Source organism: Rhineura floridana, chromosome 1 (assembly GCF_030035675.1).
Source record: "Rhineura floridana isolate rRhiFlo1 chromosome 1, rRhiFlo1.hap2, whole genome shotgun sequence".
Lineage (NCBI taxonomy): Eukaryota > Metazoa > Chordata > Lepidosauria > Squamata > Rhineuridae > Rhineura > Rhineura floridana.
In genome coordinates this window covers 155,009,712-155,026,535 of record NC_084480.1, presented here as the reverse complement: position 1 = coordinate 155,026,535, position 16,824 = coordinate 155,009,712, and the positions used below count along the sequence as shown (strand labels likewise).

The following is a 16,824-nucleotide window of genomic DNA, read 5'->3' as shown; positions in this document are numbered from 1 at the left end:
CAGCTCAGTTGTGGGGGCTACCTGAAGATAAATACATGCAGTATTTATCAAACCTGATTAAAGGGGAATTGGCTGAGGTATACCAATATTTCCCCTCAGACAGGCCCGTCACCTATGCTGAATTCAAAGAAGCAGTGATTAAAAGATTCAGACTGGGGCCTGATTATTTTAGAAAGCTTTTCAGAAACTGCCAGATACAGACAGGGAGGTATTTTGTGGAACTGGGAGCAAAGTTGATGGATATATTTGGAAAGTGGATGAGTAGTGCCAAAGCTCAGTCAGTGGAAGAGGTGAAAAGCCTCATGATACTGGATCAATTATACCATCAGTTACCACCAGAAATAAGGCTCCTGGTCAAAGACCGTTCCCCTACATCTGTGCAGGAGGCCGCAGAGTTGGCGGATCACTTCGCCTCCAAAAGAACTGGCTGGGTGGGGAAAACATCAAGAGAGTTTAAACCCAGACCATATAGTGCTGGCAGAAGGGATGTGGTTCCACAGCGAGTGAGTCCTCCATTAAAAGCTGAAGGGCACAGGACACCCCAGAGTGGATCTGTGTACCCTAAAAGTGAGGAGAAATTATGCTACAAATGTGGTAGACCGGGGCACCTACGTTTTCAATGTGAGGTTGCCAACCCCATTAGTAATCCTGCTCAGACAAGGGCAGTGAAAACAGAGCCCAAGGCTTTAGAAGCAGCGAAAAAGGTTCAGTTTTGCCAGATAAACTGGACAGAAGTAACAGACCTTGATTCAAGTCTGAGAGAGGAAGTGAGTGTACAAGGGGCAACTTATTGGGCATTGCTTGACACTGGTGCCGCTCAGACGTTACTGAGGCCAGATTTAATAAAATCTGAAGAAATATTACCTCAGGAAACAGTGACTATCCAAGGAGTGAGGGGTCAACCAGAGAGTTTGCCTGTGGCCCTAGTGAAAATGGAATGGAGAGGCCGAAAGGGCCAATATAAAGTTGGTATTAATGCCCAGCAACAAGAACCAGTAATACTGGGAAGAGATGTTATGGGGGCACAGGGGAAAATATATGTAGTGACCAGACAGCAAATTGGCAGAGAAAAAGAAGCCATATTAAGGGGGGCTGAAACAAACAGGGTGGAATCTGTTAACCAGCCTCAGGTCACCATAGCAACCACTAGCAGGCCTGCTGAAGAAGACAAACTGTATCAAGTGGTCTCTGGGGAAGAAGCAGAGCAATTCAGGGAAGAGCTAAATAAAGATATAAGTCTGAAGCAGATAAAGGAACAAGTGCTGACCCAACAGATTCCTTTCACTGACAAACTGAGGAATCAAGTTGTGTGTGAGAATGGGATTTTATATAGACTGTGGATGCCTGCTGAGAGAAAGGATGAATGTGAACCAGTGAAGCAATTGATAGTACCTAGCAAATACAGAACCAGATTGCTAGAGGTAGCCCACAATGTCCCATTTGCAGGACATCTGGGAATAAAAAAGACCAAGAGGAGATTGGCTGCACATTATTATTGGCCAAATATCTCCAAGGATGTAAAACAACATTGTCTATCTTGTGGAATATGCCAAAAGGTGGGAAAGAGTGGAGTAAAGACCAAGGCACCCTTAAAGCCCCTTCCTATAATTGGACAACCTTTTTATAGAGTGGGAATAGATTTGGTGGGCCCTTTTTCCAAACCCACAAGGCATGGCAAGAAATATCTAGTGGTGGTGGTGGATTTTGCCACCAGGTACCCAGACGCAGAAGCACTGAGATCTGTAGAAGCCCCTGTAGTGGCAGAGGCTTTATTAAAAATCTTTATGAGGCTGGGTTTCCCTCATGAAGTGCTGACAGATCAAGGCAGTGTATTCATGGGAGAAGTGATGCAATGTATGTGGAAATGTTGTGGTCTAAAACATCTAAAGACTACTACTTACCATCCTGCCACTAATGGGCTAACTGAGAGATTCAATGGAGTTTTGAAGGGCATGATAAGAAGCTATGTTCAAGATCACCCACAAGACTGGGATGAATGGTTGGGATGCTTCTTATTTGCATACAGAGAAGTCCCTCAGGAGTCAACAGGCTTCTCACCCTTTGAACTCATGTTCACTAGAAAAGTGAGGGGACCTTTGGAACTGCCAAACAATTCATGGGAAGGAACTCTGGGAGAGTACAAAACTTCTGTAGTAGATTTTGTATTGGAATTCCGCAATAAATTAACATCAATGATGGAAGTAGTGAAAGAGAATTTGAGTCATGCACAGGAGAAGCAAAGTTACTGGTATGACAGAACAGCCAAAGAACGTGTGTATGATGTGGGAGATATGGTTATGGCGTTCATACCCAGGAAACATGACAAATTACAGGCTAACTGGGAAGGACCATATACCATCAGAGAAAGGCTTGACACAGTGACATATGTAATCACCACAGACCAATTAAACAAAAGCAAAGTGGTTCATGTACATATGTTAAAGCCTTACCATACCAGGGATGCAAAGGTGTTGCAAGTTACCTTATTCCCTGAGGGAAGTGGGCCTGAACTTCCAGATTTGGTACAGGAAAGCAAAGACAAAGGAGGGGTAGATCAAGTGGAATGGTCAGAGGAGGTGAAGGAGGAAGTAAAAGAGGAGATTCTGAGAGTTTTGAAAACCTATAGGAATCTCTTTAGCAACAAACCTGGCCGAACCAGTATAGTTATACATTCCATTGATACTGGAGATCATGCCCCAATCAGATCTGTTCCGTACCGTGTGAATGGGAAAGTTTTGAATGAGATCAAAAAGGAGGTGGAAGAGATGCTGGAATTAGGAGTGATCAGGGAATCCATCAGTCCCTGGGCCTCAAGTATTGTCCTGGTTCCGAAAAAAGATGGAACGACAAGGTTTTGCATTGATTATCGGCTAATCAATAAAATTACTGTCCCAGATGCGTATCCTATGCCTAGGGTAGACGCTATGTTAGAGTTATTGGGGGCAGCAACCATTATCTCTACACTAGATCTCTGTAAAGGATTTTGGCAAATGGAACTAGACGAGCACTCCAGAGCCAAAACTGCCTTCAGTACACCAGATGGGTTATATGAGTTTGTGACCTTACCCATGGGACTAAGGAACTCACCAAGTTCATTTCAGAGGCTAATCAATACTGTGTTGCGAGGCATGTCAGATTTTGCAGTGGCCTATATCGATGACGTGGCCATTTTTAGCAAGTCGGTGCCTGAGCATGTCCAACACCTGACAACAGTATTGGAGGCCTTAAGAAAAGCAGGCCTCACAATAAAAGCTAAGAAATGCCAGTTTGGACTAAAGGAAGTAATCTATTTAGGACATAAGGTGGGGAGTGGGAAAATCACCCCCTTATGGAGCAAGGTGGAGGCAATACAAGCGTGGCCGATCCCCTTAACCAAAAGACAAGTAAGGGCATTTCTGGGTGTGGCTGGATTTTATAGGAAGTTTGTGAGAAATTTTGGGGAAATAGCAACCCCCTTGCATGAATTAACAAAGAAGTGGTGTTCTGAGCGTGTGGTATGGACGGATGAATGTCAGAAGGCTTCTGATCTACTGAAGCAAGCCTTGTGCCAAGGACCCATATTAATAGCACCAGACTATGAGAAACCATTCATCGTGGCTACAGATGCGTCGGACCTCGCGCTGGGAGTCGTCTTGCTGCAGGAGAGAGAAGGCACCAGACCTCCAGTGGCGTACCTGAGTCGCAAGCTGACGCCGAGGGAGAAAAACTATTCGTCGGTCCAGAAGGAGTGCCTAGCGGTCGTGTGGGGACTGAACAAGTTGCGCCCATACGTGTGGGGACGAAGATTCACAGTGACTACGGATCATCGGGCCTTGTTATGGTTGCAGACTATGAAAAACCATAACACTATGCTGCAGAGGTGGTCCTGGGCCCTACAGGACTATCAAGTGGACTTCCAGTTCATCAAAGGCAAGTACAATGTACTGGCCGATGGACTTTCCAGGCAAGTGGCTGGGACTGCAGTGACGTGACCAGACAGAGGAACAAAGAAAGACATTTTCCCCGTAGAGACTTTTATTTGCTAACGCGGCGTATAAATCCTGGAACAGGAATAATACTCTGCCGTTGTTTAAGGAGGGGGAAATGTGATGTTCCTATATATTAGTGTATATATGGTAAGTGCTGGTTGTTTAGAGTATACATGGTAAGTAGTGAAAGAGGAGGGGGAGTGAATGGGCAATAGAATGCTTGATGATTGGCTGAATGTTTAAGATGGCTGACAGTATAAATGAAAGGATGACAGGTAAATCTGGGGAATGTGAGGTGGTAAATTGTGGAATCTGGGGGGAGAAGAGAAGGAGTGGATTGCTTGGTGGGGTTTGAGAGAGTTGTTTGCCAGGAGAGCGTGAAGAAGGAGGGAGGTGGAGTTCAGATTAGTATTGAGTAAAACCATATGCTTATGTGCCTTAAGAAGAAATCTTGTTAATCTTGTTAGCTTTGTTATCTTTAATAAATACTTAATTTGGTTTACCAAAGGCCTGATCCTTGGCTGGAGTTTCACAGACCAGAAGGGAGGGTAAGGTAATGACCAAGGCTGAAGGGGAACTGTAACAAATGGTGGCAGCGGTGAAGAGAATAACAATACCAGTATTCAGAGTCTCTGGGAATACTAGTATTGGGACGTTACTGGTGGTTGCCTAGCAGGGGGATCTGTTGAGATCTGTGCTAGAGCAGATAGGTAAACCATAAGAGAGTGCGGTCCGGACTGGTGGAGTCCCTGGTGGTGCCTAGAGACAGGCAGTAACCACGAGCAGGTAGGAACCTGACAGGGAGAGCCAGGGAAGGACGCATCACAGGGAGAAAGTACCACAAAGGGCAAAGTGTAAATGGAGAGGGCTGTGCAATATTCTTTCTTCTTGCTGTCATCTTATGTGGATTACAGAGTTAATCTCCATGAAAAGAAGTCAGGATTTGCTCTGAGGGGGCTAACTGAAAAATGTCTGGTCATCCCAGCTGTGTACCCAGAGGTTACAGGAGAGAGTGGAGGAAGTGGCAGTTTTGCACATATGAACTGCTAGCGTATCAGTTTGAGGTGACCGTTGGCCACTGCTATCTGCTTTTTGAAGTGCCAAATGAGTTGCAGACTAACTGTTGTGGAGAACCCTGAAGAAACTGTTTCAGAGAAACTATATCATGCTTAAGCTTCAACATGCCCATCATTTTTTAAACAGCTGTTAGTAGCTTCTATACTGGACTACAGCTGATCCAGAATGTGACAGCCTGGTTTTTAACTGGTGACAGCCATAGATGATATTACAGGAGCTTTGAAGCAACTCTACTCGTTTCTAGGCACACATACTGACCTTTATAGTACCCCATGGTCCTAGGTATCAGAAGTGCAGTCTCCCATATGAACCTCCCTATTCACTGTCCATCACATAAAGCCTTGATCAATATTCTTTATTTGGCTCAGGCACAGCTGATGGCGAGGAAAAATGCATATTTCTTATCTTCTTTAAGGAATTCCTTTCGCACACCAAGAGGAGCTGTTCAGATCTTGATCCCACAAGGCCTTTAGAATGATTGGTTGAACTGTTTTAGCAATATGCTGCTGATTTTAACATGCCTTGTTTTCTTATACTTTTTATGCTGACCAGTTTTATTGTGATTTTTTAAAAAAATGTCAGATTAATAGCTTCTTATGGCAGAGATCTAGCGACAGTAGAGGCTGATCCACAAGGGCACTGCTCCACCAAGTGAAATTTCAAGCAATTTTTTAAAAGTTCCCCTCCGGATCTCAAAGCCACAGTCTTTTCTGCCCCAAGCACACTCATATCCTTCCATTTGAACTTAGAGAGATTCCTGGAGATATTTCTATCAATTTCATGTTCTCTGGCCAATCAGCTCTCTGCACTATTTAGCCAATTCCAATCAAAAAAGTATTACTATAGTGTAGGTCACGGGCAATCACATAATTATCGTAATGCATATCTATAGCCGCTTTAGGAATGGAGATTTGTAAAATGGAAGCTTGTATTGCTTCCTTCTCCATTTTGAGCACCTGCAATAAATGAGCACTTTAGCATCTTTTCGGCAGCTGGACGAGATAGGTCAAAGAACAGTCAATGTGTAACTCAGCCCGTAGTTCATCTGGTACTTATCTTAGATATTAACAAGTTAGCTGTAGTAGGGAGGGGTGTGACTGTTTAATGCAGCCTTTCCCAACCAGTGTGCCTCCAGATGTTGTTGGACCACAATTCCCATCTTTCCTGACCATTGGCAATGCTGGCTGAGGCTGTTGGGAGTTGTGGTCCAACAACATCTGGAGGCACACTGGTTGGGAAAGGGTGGTTTAATGTATTGCCAAGAAGAGCAGCTCTAAGCCTTATCTAAAAGAGCTAATGAGTAAATGCTGCCAAATAGAGTAGCTTTATGAGGTCAAGATGATCTGTTTGCTAGTAGTCTTAATTAGCACAATGTCTTTCACTTTGAATGTATAATCAATCAAGTGCCTTGATGCTTTAGATGAAATGCTGTAATGCTTCGAAGATAGTAGCCATAACTTGTTAACCCTAGAACTGCTTTGATGCCTAGCCTGCTATAGAACAATTAATCATGTATTATGTCAAGAAGTGATGATTTGATGTAAGATAGCAGCTAATCATGTATTCGTCACTATTGTGCCTTGCCAAAGATTTTGCTATATAAGTCACCCTTGTTCCCAGTGCATTGTTCAGACTGGTCAACGTTCTGTGTGGAGCCTTGCACTCTGTTCCATTTATTGGGTGCACCTGTTGTGTTGTATGTTACTCAATAAAACTCTCCTTTGTTAGTAAACCTGAGTCTGTCATATTGATTCCTTGGTATCTCTCAAACCTGAAAAGCCCACGCCCGGGGCAATACATATAGCCAAGAGAATCTTACTTGCTCAAGTAAAATACATATTTATCCCATGGTTTTTCTGCCTGGAGACAGATCGGCAGGATCTCATGGCTATAGTAATATTTTTTTGAACAGGATCGTACTCCCCCTATCCTTTTCTCAATAAAGGTAATCCATCAGGGCAACCAGCCGATTCAGTCCCATAATCAAGCCTGAACCCAGAGTGGAATAGGTCAAGATAATCTGTTTCATCCAAGAGTATTTGCAATTGCTGCACCACAACCGTCTTGATCACCTTCCCTAAAAAGGAGGTATTTGTGACTGAGCAATAGTTGTCACAAGCCAATGGGTCTGGTGTGGTCTTTTTCTTTTTTAGGAGCAGTTGGATCACTGCCTCTTTTAGGGTGGCTAGGACTACTCCCTTTTGCAAAGACGCGTTGGCCACACCCTGGATCCACTCAATCATACCCCCTCGGCAACCTTTGATGAGCCAAGAAGGAAAAGGGTAATTATTATTATTACAAATATTGTTCACATTTAATAGTGCCTTGAAGATGCTAAAAAGCTTAAAGATAGACCACACTTAAAACAAAAACACATAAAACTGTAGAGAAGAGAGGTTAAAAATAAAGAGAACCAATATCATAGGAAGAGAAGAGTTGATAGAGATAATTTTGCCAGCACACACAAACTGCACCAACACAAATGTATTGTATAGCTATAGGGCAGAGGGTCTGTTCCTACTATGGATAAATGAATGAGGGGAGAGTCACAATGGTAGGGCATTGATTCTGTCCAAATTACACTCACATTCTTTCCTGATTTTTCCATTAAGACAGGCACTGCAGTCCTTGCAAAAGAATTCACGATTGTCGTTACTTCGATACTGTTTATTGCCACAACCACAAACAGTGTCTTTCTCACTGGTACAGTCAGATACTGGTATCTGTCCAAAACCTAAAAAGAGAGAAGGAAGAGCTGTTTAATTCTATATAGGTGAGACCTCTCTGTGGCAACATAGCAGTGTGAACAGGAAACAGAAATTAGTCTCTTTTTGATAAAGTTTTTACTGGCAGGCTCTAGACTTTATAAAATGGAATTTGTTTCATCTGGATAGTTATTAATTATTGTGTGTTTATATAAAAATGCATTTGATGCTCATCAAAGAGCCTCACATAGCATTCGCAGTAGGTTTTTGTTATTAAACACCCAACCCTGAACTCCTCTCATTCTCCGTCATGCATTTTCTGGTCCTAACTTTGTCCCCACTCAGCTTTCCCTCTCAGGTCACTCCCAGACTGTTGCTATTTTTGAATGGGATTCAGTCCCATACTGTCAGATTCAGGTTGCACAGGGAGCTCTCAAGCAACAAACATGGTTCCCCCAAAATCTGACTTTTTGCGATAAGGAAAGTGATGGGAAAATGCACCGGAAAGTGTGGGATAACATTTGCTTGATGCAATATTGTCTAACCTCCCTGCAAACAAATCAGGGGGCGACCACAGTCAACATACAAAGTTGCATATGCATGCATCTTTCACTGCTGTTTATCCCTATCTAACATCCCCCCTCCCCATACACAGAAAAGTCTTACTTGAACGGCAGCCTTGGCATCTGAAACACTTGTCCATATAATTATCTTCAGGCAAGTAGGTACCCTGAGGGCATAGTAAGCACTTAGTTGCTTTATCCTCGTTTAAACAGTGTTGTGCTACATAAGTTCCTGGAAAAGAATTAACCAACAGGAAGTCGAAAAAAGTCATCCAGTGAGACAGGAAATACAAAGCTGAACATGGAATGAACTTTTTAGTAGCTCAATGGTAGAGCAGCACATGCTCTTCGTGCAAAAGTTCCGACATTCAATCCATGGGATCACCAGGTAGGCCTGGAGGTGACTCCTGCCTACTGAGCCACTTCCTCAGTGTCAAAAATACTGAGCTTGCTGGACCAGTTGTCTGACTTAATTGCAACTGAGAAAAGACAGAAATTAACAGAGAGCAGATGCTTAGCATACATAACTTTACATTGGTGGGCACTGAATATTCTCCAGTTAATCTGTAAACCTTTGCAGGAAGAAACAGCAGCACTGTTACTCATGCAAGCCAGCTTCAGAAAGATTCCATTTGCATACTGGGAGGAAATATAACAGTGGTAGCCCTTGGCAAAGGAATAGATAAAAACTAATAAAATTGCTCAGAGGTTTTGACACTTCAGCAGTAAACATTTAAAATAAATAAGTAAGTCTTAATCCAGACAAGATAGATGTATTATGGATAGGTGATTTTTCTGCCTGAAGGAGAAGTGCTGATCTTGGGCAAGAGGAAGTTGCACTCTCCCTGAAGGAACAGGGGTGCTCCTAGGTCCAGCTGGAGGTACATGTTGCCTCTGTGGCACAGAGTACATTTTATGAGCTTAGGCTGATGCAGCAGCACCTTATTATTTATTTATTTAATTTAATTTATATACCGCCCTAAGCCCGAAGGCTCTCTGGGTGGTGTACATAGAAAGTAAAAACAAGTAAAATGTATAAATACAATAAATACAATGAATCAAAAACCAAAAACAGACAAACAATACAAGAACCAAACAACGTCAAGAATACAAAATAATGCTAAAATACTGTAAAATACACTTTAAAATGCCTGGGAGTATAAAAAGGTTTTCACCTGGCGCCGAAAAGATAGCAGCGTCGGCACCAGGCACACCTTCTTGGAAAGAGACCAACAAAAGAGCTATGTGAGTTAGTTTAGGGTACAAAGACATCCCTTTATTTATTTTATTTTTATTTATTATTTCAATTTATATACCGCCCTTAGCAGAATAGCTCTCAGGGCGGTGAACAAACAAGATAAAATACAATATATCATAGTAAAAAATCACAAAAACATGTACAAACAAACAGAAAGCACAACAAAAACGAAATACAACACAAATTAAGAAGGATACATGTTAAAAGTAGAAAGATTAAGAAAATTAAAAGATTAAAATGCCTGGGAGCATAAAAAGGTCTTTACCTGGCGCCGGAAAGATAGATGTGTAGGCGCCAGGCGTACCTCTTCGGGGAGGCTGTTCCACAACTCAGGGGCCACCACAGAAAAGGCCCTAGATCTAGTAACCACCCTCCGGGCTTCCCGATGAGCTGGTACCCGGAGGAGGGCCTTAGATTCTGAACGAAGTGAACGGGTAGGTTCATAGCGAGAGAGGCGTTCCACAAGGTATTGAGGTCCCACGCCGTGTAAGGCTTTATAGGTCAAAACCAGCACCTTGAATCTCGCCCGGAAGCAAATAGGGAGCCAGTGCAGACGCGCCAGAATAGGTGTTATATGCGAAGACCGACTGGTCGTCGTCAATAGTCTGGCAGCCGCGTTCTGCACCAGCTGAAGCTTCTGAACTGTCTTCAAGGGCAGCCCTACGTAGAGCGCATTACAGTAATCCAATCTTGAAGTTACCAGAGCATGAACAACTGAGGCGAGGTCGTCCCTGTCCAGATAGGGGCGTAGTTGGGCTACCAGACGAAGATGGTAAAATGCATTCCGTGCCACCGAGGCCACTTGGGCCTCGAGAGACAAGGAAGAATCGAAAAGAACCCCCAAACTACGTACCTGTTCTTTCAGGGGGAGTGTAACCCCATCCAGAACAGGGTGAACATCCACCATCTGAGCAGGGAAGGTGTTCACCAGGAGTGTCTCGGTCTTGTCTGGATTGAGTCTCAGTTTATTAGCTCTCATCCAGTCCATTATCGCGGTCAGGCAACGGTTCAGCACATCAACAGACTCACCTGAACAAGATGAAAAGGAGAAATATTGATGGCAACGCACTCCAAAACTCCTGATGACCGCACCCAGCGGCTGCATGTAGATGTTGAAAAGCATGGGGGACAAGACCGACCCCTGAGGGACTCCACAATGGAGAGTCCATGGTGTCGAGTGATGTTCCCCAAGCACTACCTTCTGGTGACGGTCCGCGAAGTAGGAGCGGAACCACTGCCAAGCAGTGCCCCCGACACCCAACTCCGCGAGTCTCCCCAGAAGGATACCATGGTCGATGGTATCAAACGCCACTGAGAGATCAAGGAGAATCAACAGAGTCACACTCCCCCTGTCCCTCTCCCAACAAAGGTCATCATACAGGGCAACCAAGGCTGTTTCGGTGCCAAAACCGGGCCTAAAACCGGATTGAAACGGATCTAGATAATCGGTTTCATCCAAGAGCGCCTGGAGCTGGCCGGCAACCACCTTTAAGAGTTAGTTGTAAACTTTGTTCTAGAAACTGCATTTTGAATGTCTGGAATGTAGCTCAGTTTTTTAAAAGAGAGAAGGTCAGCCTCCTCATAACCTTACCAACCTTGGGGAGCAAAGTTGCATTCTCAGGGCCAGACTTGAAATACAAGGCCCCACAGCCCACATTCAGCAGGGATGGTTTGGTTGACCCTTACCTCTGTGCCTTTTCTCACCCATCCTACCCTGTTCTTAGGAAGTGGCTTAGGCTGCTGCCAATCTCTATCCAGAACCGCTGCTTGGAGTTGCGGCTTGAATTTTAACCAAAAAAATCACTTTAAAATGCTTTGAAGTCTGAACAATCAGGGCTTAAAAGCACCCCCCTCAACTCTCAAACTTGACCCACCAGGGATAGGGATTGGGTCCACTGGCCACAAAAGGTTCCCCACTCCCGAATCCCCCCATTGCCTGGATGGCTTGCTATAATTAAAAAAAATGGAGCCAAGATAATTAAGAAGGGAACTAAGCTACGTGATGTTGTAGCATAGTTCCAACTTCTCCAAGCTCCATTTTCCAATTAGCAGAGTTAGAAAGCTAGAGTGGCAAAGTATTCTTCAGTGCGCAAACCCTCCAGTGAAATCTGACCACGTGCCTGGAAGAGCAATGAGCATGCACTGCCTCAAACTGAGCAAGGCCCTAAGGAAAGCGTGTACCACTGATACTGTGTCTCCCAACCTACACAAAGCCTATGTGGCTGCCACCACCATCCTTAATATGAGCAGTGCTCAAACTCAACTACCTGGACAAGGTTAATGACTTTCCCTTGGCATTGTTAGCCATCCATCACTGCCTCTTCACAAGCTCACTGAGCATTTGAGCTGGGTTCTCTCCCTTCCTTTTGCTTCTTTCTTCACTCATTCCCTCTATCTTGTCACTCTCTTCACTCATTTACTAATTCCCTGCCTCCACCTTGTCACACTCTCTTTCTTTTGTCTTTTTTCTTGTCTTTCTTTTGGCTGTTTTCTCATCTGTGTCTCCGGCTCATTTCCATTCTTTCATCAGCTCATCACTTGCCTCCTGTTGCCCACAGCGCTATATGCTCATGGAGATGCTTTCTAGGCATGTTGCGTGTGTGCTATGTGCCTTCTTCAAGTCGATGACGACTTATGGCGACCCTATGAATCAGCAACCTCCAATAGCATTTGTTATAAACCACCCTGTTCAGATCTTGTAAGTTCAGGTCTGTGGCTTCCTTTATGGAATCAACCCATCTCTTGTTGGTCTTCCTCTTTTTCTACTCCCTTCTGTTTTTCCAAGCATTATTATCTTTTCTAATGAATCATGTCTTCTCATTATGTGTCCAAAGTATGATAACCTCAGTTTCATCATTTTAGCTTCTAGTGATAGTTCTGGTTTAATTTGTTCTAACACCCAATTATTTGTCTTATTTATTTATTATTTATTTATTGTTTGATTTATATCCCGCCCTTCCTCCCAGCAGGAGCCCTTTCGCAGTCCATGATATGTGCAAAGCTCTCCTCCAAAACCACATTTCAAAGGAGTTGATTTTTCTCTTATCCACTTTTTTCACTGTCCAACTTTCACATCCATACGTACAGATCAGGAACACCATCATCTGAATGATCCTGACTTTGGTGTTCAGCGATACATCTTTGCATTTGAGGACCTTTTCTAGTTCTCTCATAGCTGCCCTCCCCAATCCTAGCCTTCTTCTGATTTCTTGACTGTTGTCTCCATTTTGGTTAATGACTGTGTCAAGGTATTGATAATCCTTGACCAGTTCAATGTCCTCACTGTTAACTTTAAAGTTACATAAATCTTCTGTTGTCATTACTTTAGTCTTCCTGACATTCAGCTGTAGTCCTGCTTTTGTGCGTTCCTCTTTAACTGTCATCAGCATTCATTTCAGATCATTACTGGTTTCTACTAGTAGTATGGTTTCTAGGCATGAATAAGGGGAATAACCCTATTCCTCTTTGTAAACTCAAATTAAAAGACTGTGTCAAAGAATGTAAGAGCAAAAAGAGGGACCCCCCTCCTTTTATAGTGCACCCAATTTCTGTGCCAGGAGCATTGGACACAGAGTGCAGTATCCAGGATTTCCAGGGCTCCTTACTCTTCCCCATAACTAAAAAAAACCCAGACTAAATTATGCCAAAATGGGTGTTATGGAAATATTTAGCACATTGAAACGAAAAATGTTTACTCAGAAGTATGTCCCATTGAGTTCAGTAGGATTACAGTCTTAATTTTCGTATCTTATACTAGCAGAACTCATTCCTTATGATAGTATTTTATTTATCTTGATGCAGAAAGTAAAGATTTTTTAAAAACCCAGAAATTATAAGCAAAACTAGAGAAGACTGAGAGAAGACACAGATAACAATAAAAATTGGAAGTGTTTTTTCCTCCTGGGGGAAGACTTGAGAATCAAAACTGGGAAGGGGGAGATGTTTGGGGAGAAACCCTCGTATTTTCTTCAAAACAGTGTGCGAAATGCTCCTTGAAGTAGTGGTTTTTTAAAAAAAACGTTGCAGTCGCATCACTCCTCTGTAGGTGACTCAGCTAGATTAACTGGCAGGGCATAGGATATAAATAACGGATTTAGGCGATACTGTCAGGGTGGCTGCAGTTCACTGGCCTTCCCAAGTGTTGGTGGACAGCACTTCCCACCATCCCTGACTACAGGCTATGCTGGTTAGAGCTGACGGGAGTTGGAGTCCAACAACATCTACAGGTTCCCCATCCCTTATCTGCAGTTTCTATAATAATTGCAACCTGATCCTATGCATGTTTATTCAGATAGGTCTTACTTCCAGGTGAATGAGCGTTGGACACTGTGGGGCTTAATTCTGAGTCAATATGAATAGGCTCCAGTTACACACATGTATGGCATGTGGAGGTGGTGTGGTGGGACACATGACAATCTGGGGCAGGGGGAGATTGGCTTAGGATCATTAAGTCTAGTGTCCCAACTATACTCAAAGGCTATAACTTCCCACAGTACTACTGTGCTCAATGAGCCTTCCCTGACACCTCTACCATTCCTGTTCTCCACACTTCCCTTGCGTGTCCCGCATGGTTTTTTCTGGCAGATTCTCTGCTTAAATAAATTTTTGGAGCACCAGGCTGGATGCTTGCTCATGCATTTCTGAACTCCAGGTGATTAATGAAGAAGACTTGCTGGGGGGAGAAAAATCATCCTGACTCCAGCTTTGACTGTTATGTTTCTGCACTTCCAGTAGACTCCATCCAGTAAAGCTTTGCCACGGGCAAGAAAAGTCTCTGCTTTTTTACCTTCTTTTTCACACTGATGCTAAAGATCTCTGCCCCCCCCAATTCAGAAAGAGAATAAGGTAGAAAATGAATCATTTTCACTGTGTCTCCCCTGCCACCTTTTCAATTTGTACTGCAAATCCCCTTTCCCATCCTTCACTATTACCCTGGAAGCCAACGCACTCCGCTGTACAACCTCACCCCAACATTACATCTCATTCGTTCCTCTCTCTTTTCTCAGGGACAACCTTTACAGTTAATTACTGAATTACCATTCATAACACTTTTCTCAATAAAATGTCATTTCTGGAAAAGCTCTGCTGCCTCTAGAGGTCCTTACGAGGCCAATTCACTATCTTAACTAAAGTTACTCATACCGTGCTCCAATGTATTTGGAAAAAGTGCTAGTTTCTGGGCCGTTTCTACCAGACAGACAGCATCTGTCCTCCAGCAGAATAAACTCAAGAGTCACAGTGGGAAACTGTTTCCCTAGCAGATTTGAGCTTAATTACCTCCATAGTTTGTGTTCTGGAAAAGCATATATCCTGAACACGGGAAAGTAGTTTGCAGATGTGTATAGAGACATGCATCCCAAAAAGGACAGCCAGCCACTTCTATTGAAAAATCTGAAGAAAGCATGCAGTGTCCATGTATAATCTGAGAGAATAAAGGAGCAAGAATTGCAACTACAGTCCATACACCAACTATCATTCTATCCTTTGTTCTTGCATCAGCTTGAGGTCTAGAAATTCTTGAAGCAAATTTAGGATTATTGATTTCAAAAGATAACCCGTTTGCCGAGTAGGATGGATTGAAAGGAATGTCATGGTAGGAATAACAGTGCTGAAAACAACAGCTCCTCCTCTTTTTATGTATGGTATTACCTTGGTAACACCACAGGTGAGACATTTCCTTATTCCGAATTTCAAATAGCTAAGGAATCTCCCCCTCCTGCACCTCCCCTGCGATAATCCATGTATTCAAGGGCATGAACAAAGCCCAATTGGAAACACAATCTTATTATACAGCCACGAGAGTAGCTGTATACTATAGTCAGCAGGGATTTTTCACATTCCTCAATGTTAAATTGAAAATACCCCATGCCATTCTGATGCTTCCCATAAGCTCATTTCAGAACAAAACCTTACAAAACTTATAGTCCTAAACTGAGAAACACTTGCTTAACAACCCTCTAAATTTTAATGGCGATACACAAAATAGTCAGAGAGAATCGAGAGTTCAAAGTGTAAAAAGAGAGAGAGAAAAACCAAACCCCTTTCGGACTTTTTTCTGTCAGACTTCTCATAATCTGTTGTAATTAATTTGTTGAAATTAAGTACAAATCATCCGTGTTCACTGAGTACCTGTAATCCTGTTACTGACCTTGCCCCATACTCATTCAAAAATGTCTGGCTGATTTTTAATTAATTTAAGAAATTTAGCATCAAAGAACTCAATGATAATGTCAGGCATGCTCAGTAAGAACAAACTGTCAGTGTTCTAAAAGCCAGACAGCTGCTGGGCTTGCCTAATCAGGGGGCCACACCCACACCAGACCTTTATTTCACTTGAGACAGTCATGGCTTCCTCCAAAGAATCCTGGGAAGTGTAGTTTGTGAAGGGTGCTGAGAGGAGACTCCTATTCCACTGACAGAGCTGCAGTGGCCAGAGTGGTTTAACAGTCAGACTCTCTGACTGAAGCTCTGTGAGGGGAAGAGGGCATCTCCTAGCAACTCTCAGCACCCTTCACTAACTACACTTCCCAGGATTCTTGGGGAGAAGCTATGACTATCTAAAGGGAAATAAAGGTCTGGTGTGGATGTGGTCTGGGACAGCTTCGGTTTAAATTTGGGTGGGAGGCTACATGAGCCTGCTGTAGATTAAAAAGGTGGGGGAAATGCTGAAAAGCAATGATATTGTTCACAATGTTTTCTTTTGGAAAGGGGCTTTCCCTCTGCCCAGTGCCCACCTGCCCAATCTTCTCCTCTCCCCCAGGTGAGTTTCACCTGTCCTAAGCATGACTGCACAGGGGTAAATCCCACTGAACTCAATAAGCATGCAAATGATCAAACCTGCCCTCCCCTCCTCCTTCCTCCCATCACCTCTCTTTTGCCCCTTCCCTCCCCCTTTCTTTGCCCCTCCCCTTCCAATCCCCTCCTTCCCCCTCCCCCCCCTTCTGCTCCCCTCCCTTTCCCCTTCCCTCTCCTCTCCCCTCCCTCATGGTCAGTTTTACCTATTCTAACCATTATTGCATGGAAGCAAACCTCATTGAACTCAATACGCTTGCAAATGATCAGACCTGCCTTTCCCCTCTCTTCTCCCTTCCTCCTCCCCTCCCCTCTTCTTTCTTCCTCCTCTCCTGCCCACTCCAGCCCTCCCTCCCTGGTCAATTATACCTATCCTAAGCATGATCGCACAGGAGTAAATTCCACTGAACTCAATAAGCATGCAAATGATCAAACCTGCCCTTCTCCTTCCCTCCCTCTCT

General features: G+C 43.6%; 1 protein-coding gene across 2 annotated transcripts in view; it reads right to left on the bottom strand.

Annotated features, from left to right (window-relative positions):
* Nucleotides 1–16,824, bottom strand: part of LOC133390212 (tumor necrosis factor receptor superfamily member 1A-like) — a 68,817-nt gene that overhangs the window by 33,376 nt on the left and 18,617 nt on the right. For both annotated transcript variants that reach the window (XM_061638331.1, XM_061638341.1), the window contains 2 exons: nt 8,417–8,545; nt 7,633–7,779 (listed from right to left, as the gene is read on the bottom strand). In XM_061638331.1, the coding sequence (XP_061494315.1) occupies nt 7,633–7,779; nt 8,417–8,545 (276 nt within the window). The remainder of the gene's footprint in view (nt 1–7,632; nt 7,780–8,416; nt 8,546–16,824) is intronic.